Source organism: Danio rerio, chromosome 7 (genome assembly GCF_049306965.1).
Source record: "Danio rerio strain Tuebingen ecotype United States chromosome 7, GRCz12tu, whole genome shotgun sequence".
NCBI classification, from domain to species: Eukaryota; Metazoa; Chordata; class Actinopteri; order Cypriniformes; family Danionidae; genus Danio; species Danio rerio.
Genome location: NC_133182.1, coordinates 26732156 through 26755060, shown reverse-complemented (window position 1 = coordinate 26755060; position 22905 = coordinate 26732156). Strand labels below are relative to the sequence as shown.

The following is a 22905-nucleotide window of genomic DNA, read 5'->3' as shown; positions in this document are numbered from 1 at the left end:
TGGCGGCGCGCCACGCAGCGCCATGTATTTTAGAATTCTAAACATAGGTTTCTATCAGGATACACACACCGGCGCCGCAAGTCGGCGGCGCTCGGCGACGGCTCAGGACGCAGTTCATTTTTCAGCCGCGCCACAGAGCGCCATCTGATTAGTTTCATGTTAAATATCATTCGAATGTGCGCGTCTGGTGTGTGATACTTTAAACTGTCATGTACGCGCCGTGTCGCGGCGCCGAGCGTCGCTTCTGGTGTGCGACCTGCTTTGGTCATTAGTAATGGGCTCTATGCACAGCTAGAGTTTAAAGCCAACAATAAACTTCCAGTGAAAGCTTATTGTGACCATTTCCAATTTCATAAGGCTGTTTTTACAGCATCCATGATGTATTGTAATTGCAATACATTCAGTCAACCATTAAACGAGATGAAAGACCATTGTAACTGCTAGCGCCATCAGTAGCAGCAGAAAAATACTGGGGTAAAATAAAATGTCATATTTTAAAGACATAGTGGGGGAAAATGGAATGCAATGCAGTGCTTCTTGTCCAATCTGAGACCCACTTCATATTGTTTATCTAACAGGCAGTGCAGATCGCTGATTTTTAAAGAAATCAGATCTTAAACATTACATTTTTGTAATGGTAAGACAATTCACCAGAAGCCTTTAGGCTGCCTGGCTAAAAATATAAAGTCTGTGTGAATATAGCACATTACTCATTTCTTAAATGATGTGTCAAAACAAGCAGACCTTTAAGTGAATTTAAGACTTTAAGACCCCACGGATACCCTTGTCCATTAGATTTTCTGACCATATAATGGAAGTCAATGGGAAATGGTTTTCACCATTCTTCAAATTATTTTTATTTCTGTGTTTAAGAAGTTAGCTGTTTACACAAAGCACTTTTATTCCACTGTGCTACTTTTAGATTATTTTTAATGTAGAGCTAGACCGAAATGTTTGACCACTGTGATCGCATTTAAAATCTTTTGCATGACATGCAATCTAAATGGGGCGCACAAGTCAACAGAAGGGTAACTTTTTTAAGTTGGAGAACTTTTTCTTTAGCTTCTAAACAAATGCTTTAAAATGAACTATCCCTCCATCAACAGAGAATTACAGAAAACACTTACAGTAGCATGCTAAAATGACCACCATTAGCATTAATTTCCATACCGTCTGATAGATGGGCCAATCACTAGAAGAGGCCTGACAGAAGCCGTTATCAGGTACAATTGGTGCTTGGATGGAGTAATTGTGGCAGGAGCATGGGTACAGCGGCACTGTATTGTTCTTTATTATATGGTTCTCGTCCCAGTCCATGCGTCCATTCCAGCCACAACACTGCATCTGAGATACATCAGAAACAAAACAACAGGGCGTTTTATTAGGTATTCTATAATGCTGAGTGTAAGCCACAATAGCTCAATGCACATCTGCATCATATTTCTTATGAAATGTTTGCAATATTCAGCCTACGGCATTTTTCTGACGAAAAATAAATGACATTTGATTAACTGAAAAGAAGTTTTAAATACAAGCAAATGAACAGTCAACAGTCAGTTGTAAAGCAATCTAACAAGCATTTCTACATTCCAGAGATAAGCCGCCCACAGTAACGGTGTGTTTTTCCACTGCAATATATTCAAATGAGCTATAATACACACTTTAAACCTGAATTTAAAACAACATGGGCAAAGAGTTCTGCCCATTCTCAACTCACTGTTCTCTGCAGGTAGTCCCAGGCCTGCTCTGCGGTTTTGTTCTGTCCAGGGTAGTTTGCCACAACTTGAGACACAATTTTATCCGCCTCAGTCTTCAACTGCAACGAAAGCATTAAAAATGGTTTCATTTTCGAGCTCCAGGTATTTGGCCCTACATTCACTTTGCTAAGTTAATCAGCTACTAAAATAAGACACACTTGCTTTAGACAAATCTTTATTTACATGAGACAAACTTTAGCTAGGCTCATCTAACCTGTTTGTGTCCAAACTGTTTAAGCAAATAAGAAATTAAGTGACAACGTCTATCATCTACCTGCTCCAAATACTCTATGATTTACTGCATATCCTGCTCAGATGCTTCCTATAGTGTGGTCAGGGACAGGGACTGCAGTTTGACCTAGATGGAGAGTGCAGAAATGTTGGCGTGTACTTCTTTTCCTGTGTCGAACATGTCATTTGATTCTTTCTTTTTATTCTTTTTTTGGGTGAAAGTCTGTTCAACAACAGTGTTCCTCAAAAGAGTGTATTTTTAGGTGTGTGCAATAGGGGGCGGTGTATATATTTTTTTTTCTACACCGATTCTCCTGACCTCTTTTCTGGCTGTTCCAGAAATCTAAACAAGCCTTCACAATGAAATCTTGCTGGCAGAAGGAGCACATGGAGATCTGACCTCAACTATTCTGTGTTCCGCTGAACATGCAAGTCGTAAGTCCTTCACTCAGAAATGTTTTAATGGCGCACCTTAAATGGAGAGTTCAGTCAAATATGAAAATTCTACCATCATTTAATCACCCTTTATTTGTTCAAAACAGTTTCCTCCTTCTGTTAAATACAAAAGTTGTTCTTTTAAAGAGTGCTAATGGCTGGAACCCATTGACTTCCCTAGTATTTTTCCATGGGTCCAGCCAGCATTGTAAATATCTACTTTTGTATTCAACAGAAAACAGAAACTCATAAAGGATTAAAATCATAAGAAGAAGAGTAAATGATGAGGTCATTTTCAATTTTGGGTGAAGTACCCCATTAAGAAATACCCCCATTAAGGTTGTGAATGAGAATACCTTTATCTCATTCACAACCTGTATGGCTTTTTTGTTCTGTGACATGCAAAAGAAGATATGTGACCTCTGCTGGAATGCACAATGGCTAATTTACAGGCTAAAGGCAAAACAAGTAATATATCATTCATAAAAAAAATATATATATATATATTTTAACTCTTTATTTCCATTGCAAAAACCTTCATGCATACAGTTCGGCCTAAATCCTTACAGAAAAAAGATGGACCATATATCTGTAGGAAGTTCTCTAGGAAGTATTCTATCACAGTGAATTTAGCTTACTACAAAACGGAACTCAAAACCCTATACTGTACCTCCCACCCAGGGGGGATTTAATAATTCTGTGGGCCCTAAGCAATTCCAGCCATAGGGCCCAAGTCCTGAAATGCACCTTTCTACCTTCATTTTTATTTATATTGTTGTTTGTTATATCACAATCTTTTCTTCATTTTAAATGATTATTATTTTTTATTGTAAAATGAGTTTACAACCATTTAAAATATATTATAAATACTATATTTAACATTTTTTATATATAAACTTGACTGCTGGACTGTTCCATGATGGATATTTTATTCTGTAATATTATTATTACATAACATTGCATTAATATAATAATATTATATTTGACTGTATACTAAATTATTTTTAAATACATTAAAATTGTATTTATTTAACTCTCACCATACAGAATATGGAATATAGAATATAGAAAACAAATGTTATGTATAGTTTATAGGTAAAATCTATACTTGTAGATATTTATTGGGGGCCCCCAGATGTTCTAGGGCCCCAAGCAGCTGCTTACCTCGCTTTATTCCTATTTATGTAAAGCACTTTGAATTGCCACTGTGTATGAAATATGCTATATAAATAAACTTGCCTTGCCTTATAGGTTAAATCCACCCCTGCTCCCACCCCACCCATCTAACCTTGACCAAAATATTTGTTGAAGGTTCATAAAAAATAAAATAAGGCATACATGAATAAAATTCACAATCATAATATGGAACTGGATGGGACAAAAATTTGTGAAGCAAGGTATACATAGACAATGAAACCAAAAGAGACATTATAAGATAATTATAAAATAAGTAATGAAATAAAATTAATTAATTAATTAACATACAATAGTCTTGTAAAATTCTATCAGTTGGACAAAATGGAACAATTTGTCACTTAGTGTGAATTTCAGTTCTTCAAAGTGCAACATATTTCCAATTTCTCTAGCCCATATTTGAAAGGTGAGGACGGCGTCAGATTTTCACATTAGTAAAATGATTTTTTTTGCAATACACATGCAAAGTAGAATTACTTGTGTTTGTTTTCTACAGCAAGAACTGTCCTCTGCTCCTAAAAGTCCAATACTAGGATCAGGTTTCAGATTCATTGAATACACTTCAGAAAGAAATTTAAATATATTTTTCCGGAATGGTTGTAGTTTACTGCATGGCCACGAAGAATGAAACAGAGTTCCTGATGACACTTATTACAACATGAAGAGATTGTTGGGAATATTTTATGAAGTTTTTTATTTAAAAAAAAATGTTTATTAGGTCTGTTTTTAGTGATCCCAATTAAACATAGGACCAGGACAGAACACAGTATCAACAGTCCTGGAGCAATTCACACAAAGTAATTTTGCAAAAGATCTGTCTGTCTCTGCTAATTTGAGTTAATCATCATATAATATATTATTATATTTATTTCCTTTGGTTTTACAAAATACTTACTGCTGCTAATATTATTCTACTGTTGTTTTGCATTCAACTAATTTAGATTGACTTCAAAACACAACATTTTGCTTAAGAAGTTATCAGCATTTTTCTCACTGAATTCATGAATATTAAGTGTTTGAGATCATATTTCATGTTTTTATCTTGCACATGAGATTATTTTTCATTTATAGCATTGAATACTTATGTATATGTATTATGTATATGTGTTATGTATATGTAATATGTACTGTGCACTACTTGGAATATAACTCTTTAAACTAGATGTTTGTGCAAGATTGTTTAATATAAATAGTGTTGTTTGACATGTTGTAGTTCTGGTTTTTAGTAAAACATTATCTTGCATGTTAAATGATTTTTTAATCAATCAATCAAATAAATAATTTTTATATTATATTGGCCAATTATAGAAAATTGTAACTTCCTGAAGTTGAGTAAATCATGACTTTCCGTTCTTGAGTGAACATCCCCATTATTACAGTCACATTCACTCACCAAATCACGCTGGAAGTAGATGAGAATGGACACAGCCACTTGAGCCAGGAGAATGAGCAATAGACAGGTAAAGTACTGTAGAAAAAGACAAGAAAAAATATCACAGACCCATATAAACACCCATCACATGTGCCAGATTTCCATGTGCACTGCACTGCTATGTCTCAACATATGTGCAACAAAAACGCAACAGCTGCTTCAGTCCTGTCTGCTCAGATCATGTGAAACGAAAGCGCTCAGCACAGCAAATTTTTACATGACAGCAGAAGCTCTTTGAGTTTGCATGAGAAAAAAAGTGATTTACACAAAAACAAACAGCCAGTCAATTATATGGTGCTGAGCATTTTTGTGTCTTACCAATCCAAGCAAGCAGCGGATTTCATAGATGGCTCCCAGACATCCCAGAAACCCCAGAAGCATGGAGAAGGAGCCCACGCCAATCAGAATATAAGAGACCACCTTCAGGATCACGGATGACTCCTCTGTTAAAGAGAAATACAAAAATAAAAAATAATAAACTTTTAATTTACTCCCTATTTATTCACCCTCATGTAGTTCCAAACAATAATTGGAGTTTCTTTCATCTATTAAATAATAAAGATATTTCAAAGAAAGCTAAAAACCTGTATCCACTGACTTCCACATTGGGAAAAACAAATACTATAGAAGTCAATAGATACAGGTTTCATTTTTCAAAATATCTTCATTGTGCATACAGAAAAATGGAAATCTTAAACAGTTGAAACTATGAATGTCCAAATCCGAATACATGATCGGAAAACAGGCCGGATCACGCGGTTTCAGACTCGATCGGGGTGGATGCCCTTCCAGCTGCAACCCATCACTGGGAAACATCCACACAAACTCATGTACACACATACACAACGGGCTATTTAGCATACCCAATTTACCTGTACAGCATGTCTTTAGACTTGTGGGGAAAACCGGAGCACCCAGAGGAAACTCGTGCAAACAGGGGGAACATGCAAACTCCAGACAGAAATGCCAACTGGCCCAGCAGAGGCTCGAACCAGCGAACTTTTTGCTGTGAAGTGATTGTACTACCCACTGCACCAACGTGACACCCACTTAAAGGGATAGTTCACCCAAAAATGAGGGTTCTGTAATCATTTACTCCCTGTCCACTTGTTTCAAACTTGCTTGAGTCTTTTTCTTCTGTTTAACACAAAAGAAGATCTTTGGAAGAATGATGGAACCCTTTAACTACTGACTTTCATAGTATATATTTTACTCCTCTAGATGCAAATGGTTACAGGTTTTTAACGATTCCAAATTATCCTTGTGTTCAACAGAAAAAAAGAAACTCATAAAGGTTTGGAACAACTCGAGGGTTGGTAAATGGTGAATAAAACTATCCCATTAAGCTCTACCTAATCAAATGCACAATAGCCAGTCTCAAATGCAGCAAGTCGGTAAATACATTCTCGGGTCGCCCTCATGAATATGCACTGTGTAATGTTGGGATAACCCTTACGTTCTTGACTGAGTCATGATGATGGTTTACAGTACCGGGCGATGCTGACTGTACGCTGTTGTGGCTTTACCTCAGAAACTGCTCCTGCTTCTGTCAGGCTTTTTCCATGTGTGCTCTCATAGTGCTCTCTGTCATGTCATCCAGCCTCAAAAAGACACAACGGCTCCCCAGCAAAAACAACAATACCACAGACAGCCTCGCAAACAATAGTGCAGTGTGACCACAGAGGATACAATGGGCCATCATGTGACCTGATGTAATCATCATTACCAAACCAAAGCACTTAAATGAGATGACCATCTCAAGCCTGATGATTACAGCATGCGTCAAAGCACAAATAACAGAATGAGTTCATCCTTTCACACGCTTGAGAAGACACGGCCTACGGTTTACATAATTTAGGCTATTTAGTAATTAATCATTAAGCAACTGGATACTGAGAAAACAATGTGAAACTGAGAACTAGCAAACATTTAATCACAAACATATCTTAAAGGGACAGTTCACCCAAAAATTGGAATTCTGTTCATTTTTTAACCTCCACTAGTTTCAAACTTATATGAGTTTCTTTCTACTGAAGAAAATGAAAGAAGATATTTTAAAGAATGCTGGTAACCAAACCATTGTTGGACCCTATTGAATTTTATATTTGAATACTGTTTTCTACTATGGAAGTCAATGGAGACCATCAAATTTTTTTTTTCAAACATTTTTCAAAATAGCTTCTTTTATTTTCAAAAAGTAAAAAAAAAAAAAACATACAACTGTGAAACAAGTAAATGATCAGTAAGTTTTCAGTTTTTTGGGTGAACTAACCCTTTACAGAAAATGTGGAGTGAGTTAACTTGCTGTAATTTTTGTTCAAGGCAAAAGAAATTCTCACAAGGTTCACAGCGGTTGGTTGTTCTGAAATGTTTGACTTCAGCAAATAAAAAGAAATTAGTGAGTTTTTCAGTTGGAAATAGTGAGACAAGGCTCTTTTGTGTCATGTGGTAAATATTATCAAAATTCTCTGTCTCCATAACAATCCCACAAACAATGGCAGAATAAAGAACTTTTTCCTTAACAAAGCAAATGCCTTTTTAAGTTCAACCGCTGCGCTCAGCAGAAGCACATTTCAAAGCATTTGGCGCAGGAAACCGGTTGCGATGTTTCAATTATTCTGCCCAAACCCTAAGAATGGGCAGTGACATTGCTAATAAAAACATAAAACATATGTATCTGTGCTTTAGCTCCAATTGTGTGGGCCGCTCTAAATCTCAACCCACCCCATGCCTGTTGAAGTGCCTAGCGGTGTCAAACGGAAACAGGAAAATCCTCTAGGGATCAGTGAGCCAGTGAAGGCCACTGGCATCTGGATTAGAAAAACAATGATGTTCAGAAAACCTTTTTTACGACGAGGGGGAAAAAGGGGCTCACTGTTTGTATGCATGGTTGGGAGTCCCAACAAATAGCCAGCGGCTGCTGTGCACTGTAGGAATGTGTCTGTCAGATGAGTTATGATGTGCAAAGGAGGAATACGAGAGGCTGACAGATTGACTGCTGTTGGTATCATGCTTTGGTGCGAGCCTGGCTGTTTTTAAATCAGTTTTATGCTCTGAACAATCAATCAAGCTAAGAAAAAAAAAAAAAACTTTTTTATGGCACAGCCACTCAGACTGGGTTCAAGTCTCATGTCAGGGCACAGCATTTTGCAAGGCAACCTTTGAAAGTCAACTGCTAAGTTAATCTGAGAACTGTCAATGTGCTTAAAGCAGTGATCATTTACACAGTCTTCTGTTGTAGACTTAAAAATAAGCTCAGTCCTTGTTTTGTCATGTCAGACACATAACCTTTTGGCAAAATCTGCTATGCAATAAAATGGAATCTAAATTCATTCATTCATTCATTTTCCTTCAGCTTAGTCCCTCATTTATCTGGGGTCGCCAAAGCGGAATGAACTGCCAACTATTCCAGCATATGATTTATGCAGCGGATGCCCTTCCAGCCACAACCTAGTATTGGGAAATACCCATACATTCTAAATTTAGCCAATTTAATTTATTCAATTCACCTATAGCTCATGTCTTCGGACTGTGGAGGAAACCGGAGCACCAGGAGGGAATGAACGAGAACACTGGGATAACAAGCAAACTCCACACAGAAATGCCAACTGGCCCAGCCAGGACTCAAACCAGCAACCTTCTTGCTGTGAGGAAATAGTGCTAACCACTGAGCCAATGTACCACCCCAGAATCTAAATCTAAATTTTACATATTAAACATATTCATGGTTTAGTTTCAGCTTACATTTACATTTTCATAATGTGATTTTTTTCGTCTTCACTCTAGGCCAATTTTTTTCTTGATTTGTTTTGTCAACTATTTAAATATTTAAAAAATCTATATTTTAATAAATATATTTTATTCAGCAAAGTTGCATTAAATTGATCAAGAGTGAAAGTAAAGATTTTTCTATTGTAAAAATATATTAATAAAAAAAACAATATTGAACTTCACATAATCACACAACTATTATAAACACTGATCATAATAAGAAATGTGTCTTTAAAATCAGCAAATTAGAGTGATTTCAGAAGGATCATGTGATACTGACAACTGAAGCAATGATGCTGAAACTAACTTTGCAAATCACACACACTACCGGTTAAAAGTTTGGGGTTAGTAGGACTTTTAAATGTTTTAAAATAAGCTTATCCTGCTCACCAAGGCTGCTTTTATTTAATAAAAAATACAGAACAAGTCGTAAAACTGTGAAATGTTATTGCAATATAAAATAACTGTCTATAAATAGCTTATAATTTAATCATTTATTCCAGTAAATTAAAGATAAATTTTTTGCTTCATTACTTCAGTCTTCAGAGTCACACGATCCTTCAGAAATCACTCTAATATTAATTATTAGTATTATTATTATTATTATTATGAATAATAATAATAATAATAGCAATAATGACTGAGCAATAATTTAATTTGAAACTACATACAATAAGCCACTATTTAAAATCTTTATAAACGTTTAACAATTTTTTTACATTCAATAAATGTCGCCTTGTGTACATTTAATATACTTTTAAAATTTAATTATATGTAAAAAGATTAAAGTTGAACTCTATTTACGATGCAATAAATATAGCCTTGCTGATAACAGATAAGAGACTTCCTTCAAAAACATTTACAAATCTTATCGACCCCAAACAGAGGCTCTTTCTTTTCCCTGCTAGGAAATACTTGCTCACCACTGTTAATTTGTTCTGTCCAATGACTAATGCAATGAGAGGCCTGATCTGAGCATTGACGTGATGCATGCTAATGAAGCAGCCACTAAAAGAGGCCTGTGTGGCAGCGAGGGAGCACCTGCAGACTGCCTCAGATGTGCTATGTCACACACAGGCCCTGCCTGGCTCGACTCAATAGCTGATCCGGAGCCAGCTGTGAACATGTAGCTCCAGCCTGCTCTACAGTGTCTGTAAGACCCAGACCCAGTGACCCAGAGCTCCCTGAAATGGCCCCTGGGCTGGAAAACAGATCAGAAGAGTGTGTGCATGTGTTTGTGTGCGGGGTTGGGGGTGGGTGAAGAAAAATACAGAGCTCATCCTGGACGATCTGTCCAAAAGCCTGAATCATGCTCTTTAAGACCAGAGTAACGATGATCATCAAACGCAAGTCAAACGAGAGACAGATGGATCCTGTAAAAGTGAGTCACAAGCCCAGGAGGGTTTATTCAAAGGTAAAACAGGGTAAAACTACACTAATGAGAGCTTTAAAGGCAGGACCAATTAGCTATTTACAACACTTCGTCTAAAACATAGTTGTTCTGTTACCGTTAGTGAAGTTCATTTGAATAACTGTGAAACCTGCCATCTGAACCTGGTGCATGCCATACAAGTGGATGGAAACCTGAGGGCCTACTCACACTATGCTATCTGAACCATGCCCAGGCCCTTACCTGGATCGTTTGAAAAGTGTGAGTGCTCTGAATCAAGCTGATTCAGAGCACGGTTCACTCGGGCTTTGGCGCCGTATGCGTGTGTGTGAGTGCAAAACATGCCTGAGCTCGAAACTGAAGATGACACGTGACTTTACGGGACTGTTTCATATGGATAATATAATAATATATAGTAATAATTATTTCTACTTTTCAATAAACGCAAATTGTCATCATTTATTAAAGATGCAAACCCCTCACTGCATGACAGCTGCACCTTCAGCAAACCTCCTAATTCCTGCAGCACAAGGACTTTATGATTGGTTTTGAGCGTCAAAAGTGACTGATCTGTTCTGCAAAATATCTGACAGCGTGTCACTGCATATCAAACCACTATATTATAAAATTGAAGAAATATCCAGAGCTGAGCGAGAGCGCTTACTGAACAGCACATTATTGATGACGTAAGCTTGCCCAGGCCCGGATGTAATGTGAGTGCGAGCCGTCGGGGAAGATGGGAGGGGGGTGGGGGGAGCATGCTTTGGCCCGGTTCAAGGCAACTGTACATAGTGTGAGTACGCTCTTTAGTCTGCTTCCAAATTAACGCCTTTGATTTAAAAATGAATGCAACACCAAACGCTTTCTAAACAAACCAAATGCAGAAAAAAAAAAGTCACCAAAAAAGATCCATCAAAAGGTCAACATTTAGGCATACCTGATTTTTTACGTCATATTATGAAGGTTTGGAGTTAAAAATTACAGTGCAAACAAACCAGGTCGAAATGTATCAATTTCCTCTTTTAGTTTAAAAGAGAAGATAGATTAGGCACACACATCAAGCAATTGAGTAAAAACATAGTTAGCTGTATAGATGTAACGATTCACCGTAAGCCAGTTAAAAATCGATTCAAACAGTTAGAAATGTTTAACGAATCACACTACGTTTTTTAACAGTGGGGGCACTGTGTTTACAGACACAAACCCACTTTACTTGCACATCAGCGGCGAGCACGAGGTGGGGCAGCAGACTAAGGGTGCTTTCACACCTGTGAATCGATTCAGTTATTCCGAAACAGAGATTACAAATGTTACATTGTTGCTCTTTGCTCTTGGAGTGGTTCGCTTTCACACTGCAAAGTTTTTAAACGGACCAAAAGAGCTAAAACAAGTCACGTGTGTGTAAACTCTCCTTACATTGGTCAGTGTCAGGGTTTATTTTGCAGCGTCCCGCTCAGCTGTCAGGAGAGGTGGTGGTTTGGTGGTGATTGACAGGGTGCGCGCGACGTGTCTGAGGAGAGATGCGGTGGGGAGGGGTGAGAAGGGTGCGCGACGATGCCTATTTGAGGACTGGGAGGAAGACGCAAGATTACCGGGAGATCATCACTCGATTGCGGGCATCCGGAGACTCGCGAAACTTCCCGCCCTACTCATAATTCTCTCTTCATATAGCCGTAAGCCTATTACATATCCATAAAACACTGTGATATAACCGTGCTCGGATCGGATCGCTTTCTCACTGCAATCGAACCGCTCCAGGGATCGTTTTAATCGAGCCGAGACCACCTCATTCAAGCGATCTCGGAGCGATTACTTTGGTGCGGAACAGAGCGTGATTGCCCTGTTCACATATGCCAATCGAACCGTGCTAACTGGGCAAACGACATACGTTCCGAAACAAAAGTGTAGGTGTGAAAGCACCCTAAGATGACAGCAGTGAAGCAATCCAGATATAACACAAACGGTGCAAATACTGTAAAAAGACGTTTACCTACACTAACAGAACAATGAATATGATGCGCATAAACCATCAGCACAATGAAAAACTACTGTCACAGATGTCTATACGCAAAAAAAAAAAAAAACTATTAATAAGCCAAATAAGCCACGGATCAACGTATCACGGATTTTCAAAGCGAAAGCGTGAAGATGGTTTTCAGACTGAAAGAGAAAGTTGTTCTGTTACAGAACCAGGTATTAGATTATTTGGAGCCTCTCCTTTTCAAACCAGTTCATGCATATTTTAATCATTTGCTTATTATTATTGAATATTTAAAATGTGCAAGATTATCTCTAGTTAAGTGCCTCACACTGATACTTATACTAATCAATTTTACACGTAATGTTATTTATTCACCATCATAATCATGTTCAACTTCTGTCTCCTTTCATTTTATTTTATAATTAGTTTTTATGCCAGTGGCCAGTCTCCTGGAGCAGAGGGTCTATTGTCCACCTCTGTACACACTGCTTTCTGGTTAAGGAAAGGCTTTCCTTTCCACACCAGACATCTCAATCCACAGTGAAAGAGTTTATTCATCAGCAGGGGGACATTGTAGATGTGCAAAGGCCTCAGCTTATACCAGAAAACATAGATATGCTTATATTTATTTAAAAAAAAAAAGTAAAATTCCAGCACAGTCACAGTTTTAGTTCCTTCTTTATATTAATGAGTCTTTAGTTTGTACTGTTCATTTTTTTATTTATTTTTTTAAATGGCAATTTGGTTGTGGCAGAAAACATATTACTTTGCAAAAAATGTGCAGGAGTTAAGAAAAAAAATGAAAGGGCTCTTTACCTTAAATTTGTTTCAAATTATTTTGTTGTTGACTAAATCATGAATCTTGAGATTAGTATTGAGAATCATATCGAATCACGAGTCAGGTGAATCGTTACATCCCTAGTTAGCTGTATACTAGAGACTTGCTCCAACTGGATCAGTGAGTTGTTTACTGGAGACCATTGAATCAGTAATTCAGCGTGAAGTCACTTTGATTAGATCATTTGAATGAGTAAGTCTGTAAATCATTAAGATCCTGGAGACACATTATCAACAAATCATTTAAATCAGTCTTAACTTGGAGACTCGTTACAACTGGATCATTTAAATACACAAGTTGTTAACCAGAGACTCACTTTTATCAAAATGTTTAAATAAGTAAGCAGTTATCTGGACAATGTGAATCAGTGAGTTGATGACTCCAAAACCTATCCAATCTGATCTGTCAGATTTGCTAATTATTCATTCGGTGTGGTTTGTGAACCAATTTAACAATACATGAATGAGTAGTAGAGTACAACGTTACAGCTAGTACAAGTTTCCAAAAATAATGATTTAAAAAAAGTACTATAGTGAAAAAGGAATATTTACAGTCCACCACTGTTAATGTGACTGTTTTGTAAGTTATTAGGAGCATAACTTTCCTTCTTGTTTGACTAGATGACATTTTATGGTTTTCTTCTTGTTCACACACATTTTATCCAGACACTTACGCAACACTGCAATGAGACTCTGATTGTCTAGGAGGATCCACAGTCCAAATCCCATAATCGTGGCTCCGAAGATCTATAAGAGAGATGAGAAAGAAAAGACAAGGGGGTCAGAGGAAGAGAGAGGAGAGAAAAACGAAGGAGAGAATCAATCATGTAGCGCAGGACAGGAGGGGGACTAGGGGCCCCACATTTCACTTTACAAGCTGCAACTTGTTCGCTCCAAATCTCTTGGACAGAGCTAAAGATGGAAACTCGAGTATGAATGCGTTCCCTCAAGGTTGCGTTCGCGAGTATGTGAGGAACACACTAATCCTGGCCCGTAGGAAGCCATGAAATGTTCCCTGATCTCTAGCGGTAGGGTTCCAAACTAGTTCTCTTATTCCTCTCGGCTCACATCTGGGACTGATTGGGCTGCGCTTCTGCGTGGCAGTGGCAGGAGGGGAGGAAGGGGGAACTCAGCGGATGTTGCATGAGTTCAAGAACACCACAGATTTTGCTAAGCCTTCTCAGGCAAACACTCCATCTCCATCTCTCTTTTCTAACAACAGAGTACATGGTGTGGTATATTTAGTGTACATGCTAGAGCATTATAAGCAGTAGGGGAAAGACTACCTAAGTATCACGACTTGTCAAAAATATATAGTGCAAGCAAGTATCTGTTCTAAATGCAACTCAAAGTATGAGGCTGCATCCCAAATGGCACACTATGCACTATGTACTTATGCACTTACACACTTAACAGAATAGTATGTGTATGTAGTGTCATCCCAAATAAAACAAACTTTTTTCTAAGAGGAAATTCAAACCATTTCCTAGATGATGTTTGACTGTTGCCAAATCAGTGAAATAAATGACCAAATCACCAAATAATAGCTGTCAGGAGTATAACCACATTTACCATCAGAAGGCGCTATAATCACTCTTGTAGGAGATTTTTGGTTTCACAATCCAAAATAAATAAAGCTATCCATGTGCACCCGATAGCTCTGCCCCTTCCATTACGTGAGCAAAGCAGTGGCCGCTGAGTGCGTTAAGTGTGCATCATTACACACTTCATTTAACAGGTTGAATAAGTGCATCATCCGGGTAATTAAAGTGTACTTATTATTTTTTAGAGTTTTCAGTGTGAACACACTACTTACACTGTTTATACTACAAAATGGTGTAGATTACAGCACAAGTATGCGATTTGGGGCACACCTTGAGTAAAAGTTTATTCCACCTTACACCCTCAAATTAAAGAGTCTTTCAAAGTTAACTTATTTGCTTTTCATGGGGTATAAATTTAAAATGAGAGCTTAATTTAATGTGAAAAAACATTACATTAATATATGCACCTATAATAAGCTGAATAAGTAGGTTGACATGTTTACATCTGGAGCAAAACATAGGTTATGTACTTTGAACAAGCTACCAGTGTACAGAAGTTGGTGTCATAAACAAAACTTGCGGTATTGATGTAATACATGGAATTTGTGCATGTGTTTAAAAACGTAACATTCTGTAGTGCATTTATTTGTTGTTTAGGGCCATTTTGTGATTTTACTCATGAAGTAGGCATCGTTCATCTTTTCATCGGAGACACTAGAAGTCTAAACAGTCTCTCGGTCATTGCAAGTAATAATTTAGCATCTTCTTAAACACTTTAAATGATTCCACATTGTACATATTTGCTGTATTTTTAAAGCATCCATGTCTTGAGGTTGGTCTGTTTAATGCTACTTTTATATGCGTAAAATAAAAATACACATTTTTTTTCTACTTAGTAGAGGTCTTCAGAAAAAGTACTTCGGTACAGTAATTTGAGTATTTGTAATTCATTACTTTACATAACTTAATCCTTTAGTTATTTTGGAGAAACTTCACAAATAGGGTGCATCGAAAGAAAATTTTTGGATTTAAATTAATGCAATGTGTTTAAACACAGTCTTTCATTAAGTTTCATGTAATTGCAGGTGTTTCATTTTTAATGTATCGACTTTAACTGCAGTCTGGCACTTTCAGAAACATTTCATGCATGCCTCCAATGACAAACGAGATGTTTATATGCGAGTATGAACTGCTGAAAGAGTGTTGTTTTTTTAATGGAATATAATACAGCACGCCGAATGGGGAAAAAAAACTTGCAGGTGTCTGTGGTTCTTTACTGACTCGGTAGGTGCAGAGAATAGTGTCAGACAGCCGTATTTGTATGGAATATCCTGTAGCAAAACATGGCAAAAATCCCACACGACAGTAATTGATTGCGGTGTTTACATGTCTGTACTGCACTTCAATAATTAATTACACTAAAATCTGCATACTCCACATTTCTTAATCCAGTTTCTTTTTTATCGATTATGACCTTATTCAGATTAAATTAATCAAAAATTGCCACTTACATGGTCGAGTCTTAATCAGTGTATTGTCTTAATTGGATCAAAATCAGATTATAGGTTTACATGTAAACGTACTCAGTGCAGTTGCTGATATAGTGATCATTATCTTTATAATTCGTGGCATGTACAGACTTCAAGTCTTTCCTTTTTTAATGTTGTTGTCATACATTTGACTTCCTGTAACCACTTTCTCAAGTTCATTTTTAAACATGTATTTAAGTGCATCGCTTGTGTGACAAATGTGCAGAATTAATCATTGAGCTCTTCCTGTGCGCTTTGAGCCTGAGCACCCTGGCCTGCAGAGAATAAACTTGGATTAGAGATTTCATTTTTTCCCCGCTGCATGGAACAAACCCAAAAATGACAAGAGAGAGCAGGCTGTTTCTCTCTCTGAGTTGGAGAAGAGTAAACTGTCCAAGTAACAAATGGCAAACACTTCATCTGGACGGTAACTAGAGTGCATTCCTGTCACAGACAGATGCACGTCTGCTATGACGCACCGATAGGACAACTAATAAACATGTGGCTTCTTCATCAACTGGAAGACCTTAAACAGTACTGACTTATTTATATCAATCTGAAGATAACATCAGTTCAGTAAGTACCAGTGTTAAACTAATATTAAGGAAACTGGGACATCAGCTGCGAGTGAGCTTAGAAGCAAAATTTATAATAAGAAACAGGCTGGGGAAAGGTTGTCCCACTTGGAAAACCTGCAGTACAGTAACGCTCATAGAGTTCGATGACTTCTTCAATGAAGAATCCAGCCATAAAAGCAGAATTAGCAGTGGAGCGCAGAATGTCACAGAATTTGGCACATTTGGTTAACGCTTGAATGCATTAGAAGTAGGGCTGTACACTTAATCTAATCCTGATGTGGTCTAGTGTCGGTGAATATTAAATCAGAAAAAAGCCTCATTTTACAAGTCACCTACAGTTAAACTGCTGAGTTTGACCATTTTTGAATCCATTCAGTTGATCTCTGGGTATGACAGGAGAACTGTTAGTTTAGCATAACCAACTGAATCGGATTAGACCATTAGCATTTTGATCAAATCAAGGAACTTTGCTGCTGTACCCATGTACCCTAAAAATACTCCCACCTTGCTTGTGCCTGCTGCAGCCCGGTACGACAGAAAGTCCCTCGATTATTACCAAAGTCCCTTTAAAGCAAGTCATTTCACTCAGCTGCCATCTTTGAAATGCCTCTTGAGCAGTATGCTCGGGTATTCTGTTTGAGAGGGGAAACATCAATATCTCCAAAACTGCTAGCCAATATGATTTAATTTTTATATTAGGAATCAACGCTTGAATTAAATAAATAAGATCTCTTTAGTTTCATTTCTAAACATTTGAATCACACAAAATCTGCAGAAACTCACGTCTGATCTGGAGAGTCTTAAGTCAATAGCGATCAATGATTGGCTCCTGTACTAGTAAGTGGGGCTTCATTTGCCATAATGAATGTTAAACTATTCCCAGTTCAAAATTATAGAGTGACATGTCTTGTGTATAGTCTTTGTTATTTTGCCAGAATGAGAGTATAGTTCCTAGCCAAATCGGCCTAGAAAATGGCAACTTTTCATTTTCAGTTAGTCTTAGTACATGATGTAACTACAGATGAGTCAAGCTTTAAAGGTTCAAGACACCCTGGAGTATTTTTTATTTTTATTTTAACAGATTTGTGTGTGTTGAGCATCAGTTAAGACAACGTTAGCACCTGTCAGCTTTAATTGTGGGGAAAACTGGATCATTTTGAGCTTTTGTCAGCTAATTTCATCTTCCGGGTTTAAAATAACTTTTGGGGCGGGATCACAATCGGTGACGTAGTGCGAATCTGCTAGTGGAATGATGACGCATCGGTTTCTCATTATTATTCATAGTTGGTACTGTCAAGGTCGATACAGCAAAGTTGTTGATTTGCAGCAAGCATTTTTGTCAGTAAAGCTGCACAAGAATTGGAGAATGGCGGACTTTGTCTTTTCTTATCAGATGAGTCCGTCACCATTCAGACACATCACCTATATCCGTGCTGCCATGTTTCCAATGGGCTAGCGCAAGATGCGTGGGCCCACCCACAAGAATCAAGGCAGGGGGAAGTGCGGAGATCACCTGCCCTGCAAGCCCATCTGCTGCGCCACTGAGTAAGAGACCTGCCGCACTGCTATCCACTGTGTCTGCATTTAGACCCAGGGATTAAGGAGGAGAGAAGTCCTCCTCATAGTGTTTATACAAACATGACTATCTTTATAATGATACAACAAATTGTGTTTATGTTTATTTGAAATTATGAATAACAAATGTAGCAGGGCATTAAATTACTGTTTATTTCTTTGCATTTTAACTTTGTATATTATAAAATCATGGGTTTCTCTACAGTTTGTGTCTCATTTTGTGAGCCAACTCACAACAGTTGTTTGCTCCCCTTTTTCCCCTGCTCTGCCGGCCATGCCCACTCCTCCCTCTGCTCGCAGAGCTCCACGCCCATCTCGGAGCATTTGTTGAAAAATTTCTGAGGTAGACTTGAACCGAAAGAGGGGGGTTTCATGATCCTTTAAATATGAAAATTATCAAAACTCTTTTCTGAATGTTTTGAGCAAGATGCTAATTGTCTAATTCAATTCAATGATCTATGCTAAGCTAAGCTAAAGGGGCTACAGCCAGACCCGGAGAACGACTGAATGGATAAAAAAAATGGTAAAACTCAACTGTTTAAATTAAGGAGTGGTATGTTCTTTTAAGAAAAAGGGATTTGTTTATAGATTTAACTAAGTTTGACCATTAAACAATACCTTTAAATAATTTATGAACGTTTAGTAATGTTTTACATATTAACAATCATGTGTCAGAAACTATAGAACTAGCAGGCCTATATATTCAAAAACAATCACTACTTAAACAATAAGGGAACCTTTATGGTTATGGTTTCACCTAATTCTAACATTATAAACTAAACCATATTATTTTATTTAAATCTAACATCAGTTTTAGATCTAATTCTAACCAAGGATCAATAACAAACCACAAAGCAGATTCAACTAATTCAACAAAGCAACAGTTTACTTTGTTAAAGAAATACGAAGTGATACTTACAAAGAAGATGAAGTTGAAGAGAAACAGGAAGTACTTGGTCGCAGTTATGCATCCTTTCCCCATTTTGCTGACCTGTAAAATACCAAAAACAAGTAAACAGCATTAAATGAAGGATCGGTTTATATGAGACATGACAAAGAGAAATCATAATATAACATGAATCAGTGGCATTAACAGGTTGGTTGTAAGATCATAACAGTGAATGTGAGCTTGATAACAAACAGTACCGCACTTTCATCATGCGCACAGACCAGTTTAAAAATTCAATACTGGATCCACATGCCTTCAGACACGCCACGCTGTGATCGTCAGATAAATCTATAGAGATGCCCACAGATCTAAATTCCACAGGAAGGGTCAATACTCATCTGTAGACTGTGTGATGGCTGTTGCCACACTTTTTTTGACGATTGACCCACATTCCTGCTATTATTAATAGGTTAGTATTATACAAGCTTCACATGCTATTTGTGGGTCTGAGGTTTCTGCGTGTCACACTTTGGCTGGTCTGATGACCTCAGAGTGAGCCAAAGAATTGTGAGTGTTGATAAGCAGATATAGAGCAACAACACAAGGTAACCGAGGCCACAGATGGAGAAAACACTATGGACAAACACCAGAGTTCATCCAGAGGATTAGTATGGTGGAGATGAACAAAAGGACTTTCATCCCACCATTCAGAGATACTACACTAGAGATACTACATCTTAAGAACCCTGTTCAAACTTGTTAAATGTTTAATAGGGATAATTAGATCACATTTGACTTGAGTGCATTAATATATCAGCAAAGAATTTAATGGGCGCATATGCACTCTTAAAATAATGGATGTGAAGAACGTTTAGCATTCCACAAAATATAATGACACAAAACATTTTTATTGCAAGTAAAAGTTTAGCAGCACAACTATTTTCAACACTGATAATAATAATAATTCATATTCAATATTCAAAAAAAATATTTAATTTTAGCTTTCTTTTTAAATAATCATTCATTCATTCATTTTCCTTTAGTTTAGTCCCTTATTTATCAGGGGTCACCACAATGGAATGCTGTGCTATTCAAGCATATGTCTTACACAGCAGATGCCCTTCCCGCAGCAACCAAGTGCTGGGAAAATTAATGATCACGTGACACTAAAGACTGTAGTATTTCTGCTTAAAATTAAGAAATGTCATTCCAGGAATTAATTATATCTAGTCTAATTAAACAGTAGTATAGTATTATATAACTTGTAGATAGACAGTGATGGGCTAACGTGTTTTAAGTAATGTGTGTTACATAATATTACTTTTCTAAAGTAACGAGTAAAGTAACATTACTTTTAAAAACAAGTAATACTATGAGTTACTTTTTTTTAATTTCTTCATTATCTTGCTTAATTGGCTTTTAAAAATATATATATTTCAGAATAAAAATTACCTTAGGTTGAATCACACACTTAATGAGAGAGCGTGCTGTGAGGGGACAGACAATCTGCTCACACTCATCATCATCAGGTCTCTTTTTTTTCACAGTAGATGAGTTATTGTACTGCACTTGTAATTGAACATTTCAGGATATTAGTTTATTTCAAGTCAGAGGGGGTATCCGGTGTGTTAAAAATTAAGTAATAAAGTACTTAGCCTGCTGAAGATGCAACCGTTTAACGCTGAATCATTTCAATTTGTTGAAAGACATTGAATTGTTTACTTAGAAGATCCGGTTAAAACAAACAATTCATTCGCAAATCACCCATCATCACTACATGCAGTCAGAAACAGAAACAACTTATCTTAGCAAAGAAGGGGATTGTTGTTAAGTGTAGATTATACGAAAGTAAAATTCTTGACAACTACGAGAAACACGACATCGAATACCTCCAGCTAAACACCAAATGGTTGACATCAATTCCACTACATTTAAAAAAAAAATGGTTATTGCTTTTATTGTTGAGGAGATGCAGCCTCTATCTACGGTAGAAGCGACTACTGTTTGTAATATGGTAAGATTCAATGGACAGTGAATTAATTAATTCATTTTCTTTTTGGCTTAGTCCCTTTATTATTCTAGGGTCACCACAGCGGAATGAACCACCAACTTATCCAGCATGTTTTACGCAGCCAGTCCAGCTGCAACCCATCACTGGGAAATACACACTCATACACTATGAACAATTTAGCCTACACAATTCACCTATAGCACATGTCTTTGAAATTGTGGGGGAAACCGGAGCACCCAGAGGAAACCCACGCCAACACGGGGAGAACATGCAAACTCCACACAGAACACCAACAGACCCAGCCAAGGCTTGAACCAGCGACCTTCTTGCTGTGAGGCAAACGTGCAACCCAAAGCGCCACCGAAGACAAACTTTATGGTGGCTTGAGAAAACCTAGTCTGAGAGTTTTATGTAGTTTTAAAGTTTAAACTATTGAAGCAGTTGGAAACTGTTTTAATAAAATATGTTAGCATGTTTCTAGTATGATTTGGCATCTTTCTTGCTAGGCTGTTAATCGGGGGTCGAGTGGTTGCTAAGGTGTAGCTAAGTGGTTGCTAGAGTGTTCTGAATGGTTTCAAGGGTGTTCTGAGTGGTTGCTTAGGTGTTGCTTAGTGGTTAGTATGGATTAGTATATTGTTAGCATGAATGGGTATGTTGTTAGTATGTCCAATGTAAAGTCAATGGCAGTTTTTTTTTACAATGGAAGTCTATGGGACAGTTGCTAGGGTGATATAAGTGGTTGCTAGCGTGTGGCAAGTAAGGTAAGGTAATCAGTGTTTACCAGCGGAATGAACCCCCAACTTATCAAACATGTTTTACACTGCGGATGCTGTTCCAGCTCCAACCCATCAGTGGGAAACAATTCACCTAAACCACATGATCGGTAGTCTAAAAGAGCCCAACCTTAAGTCTGTATGAGTTTGGCGCAAAGTTGTGGGGTCCTAAAACTTGGTCCAACGTTATGTCAATGGGACTTTTCCAAAATTTCCAGCACAGGTTTTGGAAAACCGCCAGTCAGATCAGTTGAGATAGATTTAGCCACTTGATTCAGTATAGTTTGGAAGTTTGGAGTTAGTTTGGTGGTTGAAGTATGAATGGTCTAGGAGGAGATGCTTTCTTAAAATAGTCTAAGAAGAAGATGAAGAAGAAGACGGAAGAATAATAAGTTTATGTAGTACAACAGTATGTTAGCTTTCTCAAGCCACCATAAACAGTATTTATATATTACTATGTATATTAAATAGTGTTATATAAGTTTTTTGGCTGTATATCTGATGAAATTGATGTTAACGAGACAAACATTTCCCATAAGCCAGAGAGTAATTAGACAGTGTTTTGTTTTTTCTTTTTTTAGAAAATGATATTAAAACTTCACAAGCAAACTTGCATAAACTTCTTTTTAATTAACTCACGAGGAACTAACCTTGTGAGACTGAAATACAATTTGAAATGCGTTTAATTTGCTAGTTTCATTTTAGTTTTGAAAAGCGAATCACTGTGCTGCTGAGCTGAGGCCAACCGGCTCAATTAAAAAACTCTTAAATATTCCCAACATGGGAGAGACCGTAATGTTTTTTTCAGACATTAATAAGTCCCACGCGACACAAGCCTGTAGAGTCAAATTACCTGCACATCCTTCTCCTTCTGCAGAGAAAAAATAAGACCTTTTTTTTTTACCTGAAGCTAAATCTCCAAATGTTTGCAACATGTCTTAGACGAAACAAACAAATGGGGCTGTAAAACTAATTTAG

At 37.3% G+C, this 22905-nt stretch overlaps 1 protein-coding gene across 1 annotated transcript in view; it reads right to left on the bottom strand.

The window, feature by feature from the left end:
- Window positions 1-22905, bottom strand: part of cd82a (CD82 molecule a) — a 30548-nt gene that overhangs the window by 4297 nt on the left and 3346 nt on the right. The window contains 6 exon segments of the mRNA NM_212661.2: window positions 1171-1344; window positions 1718-1816; window positions 5011-5085; window positions 5368-5492; window positions 13703-13775; window positions 19174-19245. Coding sequence (NP_997826.2) covers window positions 1171-1344; window positions 1718-1816; window positions 5011-5085; window positions 5368-5492; window positions 13703-13775; window positions 19174-19236 — 609 coding nt within the window. The 5' untranslated portion in view covers window positions 19237-19245.